Genomic DNA, 12,881 nt, shown 5'->3' on the forward strand with positions numbered 1-12,881 from the left:
ATTGCGTTGAACCCGGCTGACTTTACCCGGTGGGCTTAAGTAATAGCACTACCCGCAAACATAGCCACTTCCGAATCACTTGGCCTGGGGGTTCCAATCCATCATGCACAAAAATGAATGATTGATTTCAAGTCTGGTTTGTAACGTTGTAGCTCGAACAGAACGTTTCAATTATGCGTATTATGGCCATGAACTTTACTGACCTGTATAATCCATGTCATTCGCAAGAGACAGATAGGACGCGCGCAGTACTTCCGCAGCTCGAAACACATTCCTAACACAACTAGGTAGGGGTCAGCATATGTCTTGGAGGGTGATAACCGAATCACGGATCACAAGTGGGTTGTTTGATGTATATCAAATCATGGACATCAGCGATAGGAGGTCGTTATGATGACTGAACCAAAAGTTGCTTTAGCTATAATTGTCAATATTGGCAGGGCTATGGCTATTGAAGCTTGAAGCTTGGCACCCCGTGGCACAAGGATGGCCGAAACCACCTAATTAAATTAACTAGGAATTAAAATACTTCGCGCACCAGATATGGCAAATTGATTAAGATTCTCAGGCTGAGCCTGAGAGGCGCGGCTCAGCGGCGCACTGTCAACCAGTGTTCTGCCAGCCGCCGAACGTTCGCCAAAGTCAGTGAACGTCTCCATGGTCACATGTGAACATGTTGAATAGTACTAGGTATGGTGCATGTAGAGTCCTAGTGTTGTGGGCAGAACTCTGCCATTCTGCCATGTGGCAGGGCAGAACTGGCACTGCCAGGCAGATGGCAGAACCTCCCAGGCAGAATGTGGCAGAACTCCCGCACATGTAGAACCGTGGGAGAATGTGCTATATAGTTTAGTGTGTCGGTTCAGTGTACGACAGTATAGATTGAGGCACTTTAAAACTGAACATGACGTCGTCACGCTCATATGCACACAACTGAACTTCCAGGCATTGATACAGACATTGCCAAGCAGCTCGAAACCGACTTCGCATTTGTCCCTCCACTTTCAGCAGTCTCCGGCGACAATCTCGAAGCAGTGAATCGATCTCACTCGATGACATTGATGCTGAGTTTTCTCGTCTTGAAGATATTCGTAACACGGAAAAAATGATGGAGTTTGCCTCAAACTGGGATGTGGATAGGAAGGAAGTGTTGGAAGGGAGAGTGTTTGACTTTGTGGAACTGCGGCATGTCAACGAGGGATTAGTGCCTACCACGATAGATGATGAGATTATGGTCGCAGATCATGATGCGAATGAAGATGGGACTTGGAATATTGATTCTATGTTGCTGTCAAGTGGTCTTACATTCATGTAGTTAGTACTCTAGCGCTATGAAATTCTGCCATCTGCCATGCTGGCAGAACATGGTTCTGCCAGTTCTGCCGGCAGAACTACCTTGAGTTAGTTCTGCCCACAGCACTAATGTAGACACAACGCCACTAACTGACAAACAAAAACAAGCAAACAATTTCGCTGACACAACTGCTTCGGCGCGGCGAAGACCACTTGTCCTGTATGTATATCATATCACAATGCTATTTCCTCATGTCCTAAGTAGGACGTCGAATGATCATGCGGGAGTTTCTATCTTCTTTTCTGCTGCAGCGCAGTACCTCGCTAGAATTGAAAATCGTGGTATAGCTGTAAGTTTTAGCAGGCAGAATTGGAAAGAGACATAATCGAAATCGTCATCTGCAGCTTCCCCTTCACCGTCGTCGTTCCCAACACCTTCATTCTGTTTATCATTGCATCCATCAAAGTCGTCATTGCCGAATCCACGGTCCTCATCCTCGCTGTTCACAATGTGCATGCCACTAACTCCGAGCTGAGACAAGAATCTCGCGTAGCATCGTTGAATGTGTCTCAAAATAAGTATAGCGCATATGTGAACGTGTCTTGACTGACGAATCCAGTTTAGATCTCGAGATTCATGAATCACATGAGTTCTTCGCGGAGCGCCCTTATGCATGTTGGCATTCGGTCTTCTGCAGCTCATGGGCCGATGCCAAAGTTTGAGTTTGGGTACATTTTCGTACGCCTCGGCCACCACGTTCACAACATCTCTCTTCGCTTGAAGGTCTAGTCACGAACCTATGCTTGCTCATGTCTTCATGTTTGCCGTCTGAGCCACTATCCTACATCTTATCAACATCCCAATATCGCAGCTCATCACTGCTGGGGACATTCAGGATGACCATTTCTGTAAGCGCCAATGTATGAACTAACCACCACGGTCCAGACAGTCTGGGCCCTCAGCACCATGACGAACGCTACATTTGTAACGGTGGACACATCATGATTGAGTCTCCTACTGCAACGCTCGAGACGGGTACTGGTTAGTTTCCAAGTTCTTCTACAGAATACAATCTCCTTATCATCCCAGGATTCTGGTACTGATGAGTGGCTGGGAGACGGGTTAGTCTTCAGCTTGTCGAATGTACTCGATATGAGCTGATATATCTTAGGAGAACAGAACTAGCTGGTATGACCCCTTCAAGACCTGGTTCGAGGTAAGTACGAATGTTGAACGTTGAGGATAATCATGCATCTCACGATGTTTCGTTAGACATGTACCTTTGATCCGTTGGCAAACTTGACCGAGGTGCAGTGCAAACTTGTTCTCGGAGGTAAACACAATCTACTCTCGAGCTTTCTGAGCGATTATACGACGTATATTCGTTTGAGTGTATTTTTTCCAGGTTTGCCCAAAATTATGTTCATTCAACGCCGAGTCTCACCCTTGAGCCAGGTATTGACGGGAAAACCACCCTACTCCGAGTTCAAGCGAGCGCACAAGTTGTGGTCACAATTTCTCTCAGAACAAAATCGTGGCGTCCGGTTTCTCGCGATCATTGATAGCCATTGGAGTTTTATTCTGAATTGCTGGTCTATCAAGGATTGTAGACTGTCCTCTCAGCAGGTAGATGAACACATCAAAGGACAACTCTACCTCTTTCAGCCTGATACATCATCTCCCGACTAATCTCTAGAGTCTGGCTTACCATCATGTCTGTCTATACAGACTTGACTTTTTATTCTCGTGCAACCATTTGAACCAAGTCCTGTGTTCTCAAATAGTCAGGACCACGTAATAATGATAATGACCGCAACCTTTGATTCGGTATGACTTATAAATGGGCAACTCACATCGGTTATCTGTCCCAGGGTATCATCTGACTTGAACTTGAAGTTATGCAGTATCCCGAGCTCACCATCAACAGTGCATAGTGCATTGCTCAAGACGTTTACGCAGCGAATGATGTCCAATACATCGTGCAGTGTGCTGCTGCAGTACGTCTCCCTTTATCATGGTCTTTTGTTTGCTGATGGTATTCCCCGCTGCTATTATTGTGGCCACTTGTACCGAATACGTTGCGAGCTTCGACGCTAGCCCGTGGATAAACTTGGCCAACAAGCCCCCTGCTGGCCAGCTTCGTTTTGTATTCCTAGAAGTCATAAACTTCGCTGCTTCCTTGCTTACTGATGTCGTAAAGATCATTCCTTCATAGTATTTCAGCACCAGGGCAATGAAATTGGCAAACCTTTACGCCGACGACTACCTAGCGCAGCAGCAGCTCAACAGCACCGGCATGACGCTAAACGGTGCTCTTGACACGTTCACGCAGACCACTCGCGATGCACTGATTGTCCATGGAAAGACGCCTGTCGTATGGGAAGGTATGTGGCGTGTTTCTTCCTTTGAATGATGGTATTGAATGGAAACGGTCGTTTAGAAATGGTCCTAGACTAGACTACTGCGCTCTCAAACCAAACTATTGTGATGTAAGTATCATAATATCACGATCTGACATCGCTGATTCAACTTTATTGAAAGGATTTCTGCAGATGCTGCAGTAGTGGCAAGAAGGGGTTTCGGGATCATCCATGCACCATCAAATCACTTCTACCTGGTTAGTTGACGAGTCCGTTTATAGAATATAATGTCCTTATTATCCTAGGATTATGGTGCTGGTGAGGGACTGGGAGACGACCCAATTGGGTTGGTCTTCATCTTGTCGAATATACTTGATCTGAACTGACATTCCTTGTGAGAACAGAAATGGCTGACCCCTTCAAAAGCTAGTCCGAGGTAAGTATGAATGTTGAGGATAGCCATGCATCTCACAATGTCCCGTTAGGCATATACCTTTTATTCGTTGGCAAACTTGACCAAGGCGCAGTACGAACTCGTTGTCGGAGGTAAACACAATATAGTCTCGAGGTTAAATCAACCTTTCTGACCAATCTGCAGGTGAGCAAATTCTATGGAGTGAACAGTCTGGTCCCCAAAATGTCGACTTGATCGCATGGCCACGCGCTGCATCGTCAGCAGAAATTTTCTGGAGTGGGAAGCAGCCCATTGGAGCTGCACTCAACGTCACCGATGCACTTCCTCGTTTGCATGTAAGTAGTGTTTCTTGATGTGGAAGTACTTACGTGTATACTATGCACTAGTAGCTAGTTCACATCGATATCTTGGCTGGAATTCTGAAAATAGTATTGGTCCCACATAGGCAATGTTACATAACACTTAGTTTTGAGTCCTGCCAACTCTGCCCCAGGGCCTAGTGATGCATCAGGCTTTACTTGTTCACGAAGTCCTCCTAGAGATATTCGCCTATGTACCATATACTGAAACACCATTGACCCAGAAATTGCTTTCAGCGCTTGCAAGGACATGCAAAATCTTCTACGAGCCTGCGATGGATTTGCTGTGGACTAAAATCTATGGATTAGAACCACTGCTAGGCTGTGTAGCGAGGTTACATCCACTGATATACCATAGTGGTATAAGGGTCAGTACACGACTTCATTACACTTTGTTCGTTTCTTTTCAGCTCACCGAGCGTCTACATAATAGTGGCACCAACCCTGGGCGAAAGGTGTCGAGCCATTATCTGCCCATGAGGCCCATCAATTTCTGTGTCACTCCTCCCGCATACGCACATTGGACATAAAATCTGATGATCCGCACCTTCTCTCTGTCATCCCCGCCGAGGCATGCATATTTCCGAGGCTGAAGTCATTAAGTCTTACCACCGCATATCTGAACCTCTTTCTGCCTCACATGCTGCACCGATGTCATCTATTGGGCGTCGATGAGGGTCTGCAATCCTTTGTGACACGTTGCATTGCTCTGGAGGATTTATTCATCTACACTCCCGAATGGCGCCAGGTTGACAGTACAGCAAATGAGATGTCCCTGCTATCCGATAGGATTTATTGGTGCACACGGCTTGTAACTCTTTCTTGTCCAATGCTCGACTGGGCAACATGGAAGCATCTCTCCCACCTCCCTACCCTTCTCAATTTGGACATTGAACAAGGGTGTAATGACCCTCCTTCGCTGTCAAAACAAGATATCGTGAATCTATCATTCCTTAACATCACAAGCCTTTCCTTTCAAGATCTCTATGATCCTGAAGACATCATCACAGTCATGCAACACTCGCAATTTCCCTCGCTGAAAGAGTTCGAGTTTAATGCCAGGTATATCTCTCCAGAAGATGCCGAGCAACTCTTTCATGCTCTGTCCCAGTGCAAAGCGTCTCGGACTCTAGAAGAAATCACCATTTGTTCTTTTGATGAGGAATACCGTGTACCCCCAAACAGCGAGCCTTTGACACCAATTCCGCATTTCCTTTGCTTTACGCAACTCCGAAGCCTGAGGCTCACATTTCATAATTTCCACATCATCCACCTGGACAATGACATGCTCTTGCAAGCCATGTCTACTTGGCCGCACATCCGCGCTCTGGAAATCAGTGACTCAGCTAGCTATGCTCCTTCCGAAATCTCCCTCTGTGGATTATTCACAGCGCTCAGTCTATGTCCAGAATTGCATACACCACGAGTTCCAATCAATCTTGCAACTATCGACATCGATCCTGATGCTGAGCCAATACAACATACCTCCCTACGATCATTGGCTTTGGACCTATCCGTGTCTCAAACTGAAACTATCGCTCGCGTTATTTCCGCCTGGCTCCCTTTCGTCGACCAAGTTCACTCATATGGTTCGAATTGGGTTGAAGTCAACAGGTATCTTAGATCTTTGAGAAGGGCTACTGCGCCGTATATTACGCGAGCCTCCTATAAGAATTGAGTTTGGAATATCTTCACGTCCAGGAATGTGTCATTAGTACGATTTCTAACACGATTACGTGCGTCACCTGAGCTCCACCGCTCACTGTGCTCGACGGTTCCCTCCCTCCTGTATACCTTTTGATATCCGCGTCTGTAACAGCCATGTAATCACACAACACAATACGCGCTTGATAAAATTCAACAACTACATAGAGGGATACATCCATGCCATATGATGAGGCAGTAGGAAGTTAGCAGTAGTGACGAATTCTGGGATTGTCCTTAGCGTTGATCAGTTTGCGCTGTCGCTTCCAAGTTGTGTACAGTTGTCGTTCACGAAAACCTGACTTGTGTCGAGAAATTTATGCCTTGGCTCTGCGAGGTCACACAGCGAAATGGAAGTTAGCGCAATGTTCGAAGTGATGCACTGCACACCACCAACCCTACATCTTGACTTCAACAGACAAACAACACTTTACCTGTGTTCCGGGTGAGCACCTTGTCTATCCCACATTCTCATCACCTCACATCTTCCCATCAGGAGACAACACATGTCTTACTTACGGTATGCCTTCTCCGTCTCGTTAGTTTTATTATATCTGGTCACCTACTCAAGTTCCATACTCGCAGGTCACCACTTGAACAAGCGATGATCTGATATTCGCCGGGCAGGTGAGACGAGCTGTGTTGTCCAATGTTGCTGACATCCCACCCGGCGCTGCAGTACGTGATCGTTACTTGAAGCGTGCAAGTAAACCTATATAGTTGCGTCGCATCTGCCTTGAGATAGCTGAACTTGAAGCTTGAAGGTCATACTGGCCTGCTATGGCCATAAAAATTCAATTGCATACCTAGAGTGTGATCACAAAAAGTAGTAAACTTGTGTCGCGCATGGCTTCAAAATGAGCTTGCCTTGAAGGGTCTAGATCGACGTCGCAGTCAGGGCAGGCCCATGATCAAGCTAAGATTCGATGAAATCATGATGATCGACAAAATGACGCATGACACGTATGTATAGGCAATTCACACGCCTGTATTTGAAGAAAGACCTTAAATCGAGCCCCTTCAGTGACAAATTCCGTATTATACGGGCCACCCGACCTACATAATATCCCGTATGAGACAGGCCAGCGGATTATGGGCCCATGTTGTGTATATTCTCGATGATGACAGATGGGCCGGGACACATATTATTTCTGATGGAGACAGGTGGGCCCATGTATGCCAATGATATATATATCCTTGATGTTGACGGATGGGCCGGGGGAATATGATCATTCATGGAGATGGGTGGGCCCATCAGGGTAATATGTAGAGTAGGATATTATAGACAGCTGGGCTGAAGAGAGATGTAAGGCAAATATTGTTATATAGACGGGCGGGCCAACGGGGGTGTATTACATATATGGGTGGGCCGAGGTAGGGGAATATTACATAGATGGGTGGGCTGACGCGGGGTGTATTACATATACAGGTGGGCCGACATAAAAAGTATTACATATACGGGTGGGCCGACGAAAGGGATATCAAATAGACGGGTGGGCCGAGGGTGTGATAAAATATTTATTACATAGACAGGTGGGCCGAGGTGGGGTATAATTATATAGACGGGTGGGCCAACATAGGATGTATTACATAGACGGGTGGGCCGACGTGGGGGATAATACATAGATGGGTGGGCTGATGTGGGGGAATTGTACATAGATGGGTACATATATGGGTGAGCCTAGATATGTATAAATGTCAAATTTTCAGTGCAAAACCCCAAACCGAGATTTACCAACCCCCGAACCCCGAAATTGTGGACTGCCGGGTCTCGGGTTTCGGGGTTCGGGGGTCCCGGAACTCGGAACTCAGTATGTGAGACAACAAAAATATATTTCAAACACGGGTAAGTCAATGTGTTTGTCAATCAACTTGATTGTAAATTATATTTTATTGATCTCCCCAAATTTCCCAAGTTCCGAGTTCCGAGTTCCGAGCTCCGGGACCCCCGAACCCCGAAACCCGACACCCGGCAGTCCACAATTTCGGGGTTCGGGAGTTGGTAAAATGTGTATGGATAGATGAAAGGTTGATTTAAACATTTTTGAAAGATGTCCCATATGAAATGTTAAGTCCCGAGTTTTGAACTCCGGGTTTCGGGACTTCGGGCTTCGGGACTCGGCACTCCAGAAACCCGGAAATCGAAACTTGGGACTTGACATTTCATATGGGATATCTTTCAAAAATGTTTAAATTAACCTTTCATCTATCCATACACATTTTACCAACTCCCGAACCCCGAAATTGTGGACTGCCGGGTGTCGGGTTTCGGGGTTCGGGGGTCCCGGAGCTCGGAACTCGGAACTTGGGAAATTTGGGGAGATCAATAAAATATAATTTACAATCAAGTTGATTGACAAACACATTGACTTACCCGTGTTTGAAATATATTTTTGTTGTCTCACATACCGAGTTCCGAGTTCCGGGACCCCCGAACCCCGAAACCCGGGACCCGGCAGTCCACAATTTCGGGGTTCGGGGGTTGGTAAAATGTTTATGGATATATGAAAGGTTGATTCAAACATGTTTGAAAGATGTCTTTCATCTCAAAAATCGAGTCCCGAGTTCCGGGTAAGACATCTTTCAAACATGTTTGAATCAACCTTTTGTATATCCATAGACATTTTACCACCCCCAAACCCCGAAATTGTGGACTGCCGGGTCTCGGGTTTCGGGGTTCGGGGGTCCCGGAACTCGGGACTCAATATGTGAGACAACACAGATATCTTTCAAAAGTTTGTAAATCAATTTGTTTGTAAATCAAATTTATTGTAGATCAAATTTTATTGATCTCCCCAAATTTCCCAAGTCCCGAGCGCCGACCCCCGACCCCCGAGACCCGGCAGTCCACAATTTCGGGGTTCGGGGGTCCCGGAACTCGGGACTCAATATGTGAGACAACACAGATATCTTTCAAAAGTTTGTAAATCAATTTGTTTGTAAATCAAATTTATTGTAGATCACCCCCGAACCCCGAAATTGTGGACTGCCGGGTCTCGGGGTTCGGGGTTCGGGGGTCCCGGAACTCGGGACTCGATATGTGAGACGACATATCTTTCAAAAGTTTGTAAATCAATTTGTTTGTAAATCAAATTTATTGTAGATCAAATTTTATTGATCTCCCCAAATTTCCCAAGTCCCGAGCACCGACCCCCAACCCCCGAGACCCGGCAGTCCACAATTTCGGGGTTCGGGAGTTGGTAAAATGTTTATGGATATATGAAAGGTTGATTCAAACATGTTTGAAAAATGTCTTTCATCTCAAAAATCGAGTCCCGATGTCCTGCATGATACGGGAATCATGCATGGACATAACTACTACTAGGAATAACCCTCAAAAGATTATGTCTGTTAGCACAGTCCTCAGACTAGTCACCCCATACCTTGGTATCAAACCTCGGTCCTATATTTCAAGTTTTATATGGAAGAAGAAGAAAAAGTCATATGTTAAATGGGAATCACAGAATGACCTAGTTTATATGTGAAGTAAAATGAAGGTTAAGGTATTGCCTTACCTTTGGCTTATTCACTTTGGCTAGAGAAAACCATTGAGAAAAGCTCAAAGCTTAACAAAAACCTATCTAAAAAGCCCGTGTCTTGCATATTGTATTTGTATCATTGTTTCTATCTTGTTTTCTCTAGCATTGTTCTTTTATTTTCTTTTATTTAGGATGCTATGACCTACCAGATACTCCAGAAAATATTATTTCTGAGTATGATGTCATAATGATGTCATATAGCTCCACAGAAAGTTCTAGACTATTCTGTTGGAAATTATGATGTAATGTATGAAGTCATAATGATGTCATAGGCTCTAGAATATTCTAGCTCCACTATGATGTCATCTCTGATGTCATTGCTCCATTTTTTATTTGTATTTTATACTTTTATTGGGTTTCACCCAATATTCTGATTGGTTCTCTCTTTATTTTATTGTTTGCGAACCTACATTACTTTCCCACACAAAATGTATATAAGGAGAGCCCATTCTCCCCCAAAAAAATAGAGATCCCTCTTCTAGGAAATTTTCTTCTCAGAGAAACCCCTCAGTTGAACAAGACATCTCACTTGTCAAGATCTCCCACTTGTGGCAGAACAAGTGCAGGGAAACGTATCCCTTGAGAATACAAGTTTCTTACGATAAGAAGCTTACGTTACTGTTTATTTGACCAACCAGTCTTTGGTCCACGTGATTTTTTAGAGACCGTTGTCTCTCCCGTTTACTGTTTGTTTGACCAAATCGTGCCTTGGTCAACGTGATTATTCTTGAGACCATTGTCTCACCAGTGCTATTTGTGCCTATTTGACCAACCAGTCTTTGGTCAACGTGATATCACAGAGACCCCTTTGTCTCTACTCCTATTCGTGCCTATTTGATCAACTCGTGCCTTGGTCAAATCTACCCAGTTCATTTCAGTGCCTAGAACGTGCAATCTAGGCAAAGCTATTTGTACTTCAGACCACAGTTCTGAATCTAGGTAGCAAATCCTAGACAAAGCAATTGGAGGTACACATAAAAGCTCCGGCTAAGTTGATCACCTGATTGGTTTAGCGAGCCTCCCAAGAACTCACACGTTATCTACCACGAAAGAAGAAAAGTCGTAGACCGTGTTAATCGAGGACTGGCAAGAAGTCTTATCCAAGTGTAATTGTGGTGTCATTACATTCTTACACACTTTATATAAGACCCTCGGTTATTAAGACACTGAGTTCCGAATTAGTGCCGAAGCTTGAAACTTGAAATCAGTGGAAAATGAAATCTCACAAAAATGTACACATGAAGATGTTTTATTTCCTTTGACAATTCACCGAGTGTCTTGTACTAACCTGACAACACAGTCCCGGCTTCAGGCTTCAGGGCTCGGTACACGACACTCGGGGAATTGTGAAATTTCTATTTCCTTGGACATTTCACTGAGTTCCGAGGTCCGGGCGCCGAATTCCGAGTTCCGAGCTCCGAGTGCCGAGTGCCGAGTGCCAAAGCTCAAAACTTGAAATCAGTGGAAAACGAAATCTTGCAACAATGTACACATGAAAATGTTTTATTTCCTTTGACAATTCACTGAGTGTCTTGTACTAACTCAGGGAATTGTGAAATTTCTATTTCCTTAGACATTTCACTGAGTTCTGAGTTCCGAGCGCCGAGTTCCGAGTTCCGAGTGCCGGATGCTGAGTGCTGAAGGTTGGAACTTGAAATCAGTGGAAAACAAAATCTCGCGACAATGTACACATGAAAATGTTTCATTTCCTTTGACAATTCACCGAGTGTCTTGTACTAACCTGACAACACAGTCCGGGCTTCAGGCTTTGGGTTTCGGGGCTCGGTACATGACACTCGGGGAATTGTTTATGGAAATGAAACATGTTCATGTGTACATTGTTGCGAGATTTCATTTTCCACCGATTTCAAGTTTCAAGCTTCGGCACTCAGCCACTGGTCGGTAGTCAATATAGGCAAATGGTAATGAAAATGAAAGTTGTTATTACGCTTAACTTCCTTACCGAAGGTTGTAGTCCGAGTCTAGGGGAGTGTATTGGTAGTCTTTTCTTGTCCATCAGTTATCATTTAACCGAGATATAAGCTAAAGAAATCTGAAACATCGGCAATAATGAAAAATGAAAGTTATTATTATGTTTAAGTTCCTGAACAAAAGTTGTAGTCCGAGCCAAGGTGAGTGTATTGGTAGTTTTTTCTTGTCAATTGGTTATCTCGTTACTCGGTACTTGGTACAAGGGAATCAGTACTTGGTATTTGGTTCTGATACTTGATACCCGAGAATCAGTAGTGGGGTACTCGGTACTCGGTTCTGATACTTGGTACCCGAGAATCAGTAGTCAGGTACTCAGTACTTGGTTCTAATTCTCGGTACCTGTGAATCAATAGTTGGGTACTCCAGCCAATAGTCCTGAGTCCCGAGTACTGATACTTGGTATTCAGTAGTCAGGTTTGGAACTTGGGTCTTGGTTTGGTTATCATTTGACTGAGATATTGGTAGGCAATATTGGCACTCGGAGCTCGAATACTGACTATCAACTATCAAGTGTCGGGACTTGGTAATTGGTAGTTGAGACTTGGTGCTTGAATGGATATTGCATATATACATAAAAATACAAAATATGTTCCTATGTGTTCATTTCTAGGTGAATAGTATCTCAATCATCTATTCAACAATAGAAACAATGTATCAGGAGCTCAGGACCATAGGGTAATCCTTTATTGTATAGTGTACCTCCCCCTCTTCTGGTGGTTCACCTGCTGGGGTTTTTTTCCCTGTAGGACTGGACCTCAAGGACTGTAGGGAGTCTATTCCTGAGCATATTCGGAGTAGATATATCATATAACCAGCCCAGGACACACAGGATCCTTTTCCAGGAACAAAGCATAGACAATTGCACTTGTGATATTTTTTCACGATTTTCAGTATCTTGCCCTTGCATCCATGATCCAACCTTTTAATATATAATGAGCATAGCTTATATTCTTGCTTCTTATGACCAAGATCAGCTCACAATAGGCTGGAGTTTGTGAGCTAGTGTGTATACTTGCCATTTCGCCTGATAAGGGGCCCATGCCTTCAAAACATTGAATCTTCATAATCAGAAACCTGGGGTACATTTCAAATATCTTAAGTATCATAGACATAAATTTACAGACAAATCAACCAAGAATTGAGTACTGAGGAAGTGAAATGGGTAAGAAAATTGAGTGTGGGAAACTTCAAAGACCCAAAGCATCGAAAATGGTTAGT

At 44.4% G+C, this 12,881-nt stretch overlaps 3 protein-coding genes across 3 annotated transcripts; 2 read left to right on the top strand and 1 right to left on the bottom strand.

Moving 5' to 3' along the window:
• Window positions 1-766: 766 nt before the first annotated feature.
• HD556DRAFT_1540437 (uncharacterized protein) lies at window positions 767-2,340 on the top strand (the record flags this gene model as incomplete). The annotated part of the gene is made up of 6 exons (XM_041309743.1): window positions 767-1,034; window positions 1,070-1,314; window positions 1,699-1,885; window positions 1,919-2,032; window positions 2,166-2,202; window positions 2,240-2,340. The coding sequence occupies exons 1-6, from the start codon at window positions 924-926 to the stop codon at window positions 2,338-2,340; spliced, it is 795 nt and encodes a 264-aa protein (XP_041151897.1). The 5' UTR covers window positions 767-923.
• Window positions 2,341-3,308: 968 nt separating this feature from the next.
• Window positions 3,309-5,149, top strand: HD556DRAFT_1464210 (glycoside hydrolase superfamily; the record flags this gene model as incomplete). Its single annotated transcript, XM_041308319.1, has 8 exons — window positions 3,309-3,440; window positions 3,510-3,678; window positions 3,847-3,911; window positions 3,960-4,004; window positions 4,140-4,200; window positions 4,253-4,404; window positions 4,563-4,796; window positions 4,839-5,149. The coding sequence occupies 8 exons, from the start codon at window positions 3,309-3,311 to the stop codon at window positions 4,956-4,958; spliced, it is 978 nt and encodes a 325-aa protein (XP_041151898.1). The 3' UTR covers window positions 4,959-5,149.
• Window positions 5,150-7,144: 1,995 nt separating this feature from the next.
• On the bottom strand, window positions 7,145-7,783 carry HD556DRAFT_1427852 (uncharacterized protein). The gene has a single exon (XM_041304671.1). It carries the CDS (start codon window positions 7,754-7,756, stop codon window positions 7,550-7,552), a length of 207 nt encoding a protein of 68 aa, XP_041151899.1. The 5' UTR covers window positions 7,757-7,783; the 3' UTR covers window positions 7,145-7,549.
• Between the last annotated feature and the right edge of the window lie 5,098 nt (window positions 7,784-12,881).

The sequence above is a fragment of the Suillus plorans genome (assembly GCF_016647745.1).
Source record: "Suillus plorans strain S12 chromosome Unknown HD556scaffold_149, whole genome shotgun sequence".
In the NCBI taxonomy this organism is placed as follows: domain Eukaryota; kingdom Fungi; phylum Basidiomycota; class Agaricomycetes; order Boletales; family Suillaceae; genus Suillus; species Suillus plorans.

What these genes read in the sequence shown, in the direction of transcription:
- HD556DRAFT_1427852 (XM_041304671.1), bottom strand. Translation starts at nt 7,756, where the DNA reads ATGTATTATCCCCCACGTCGGCCCACCCGTCTATGTAATACATCCTAT.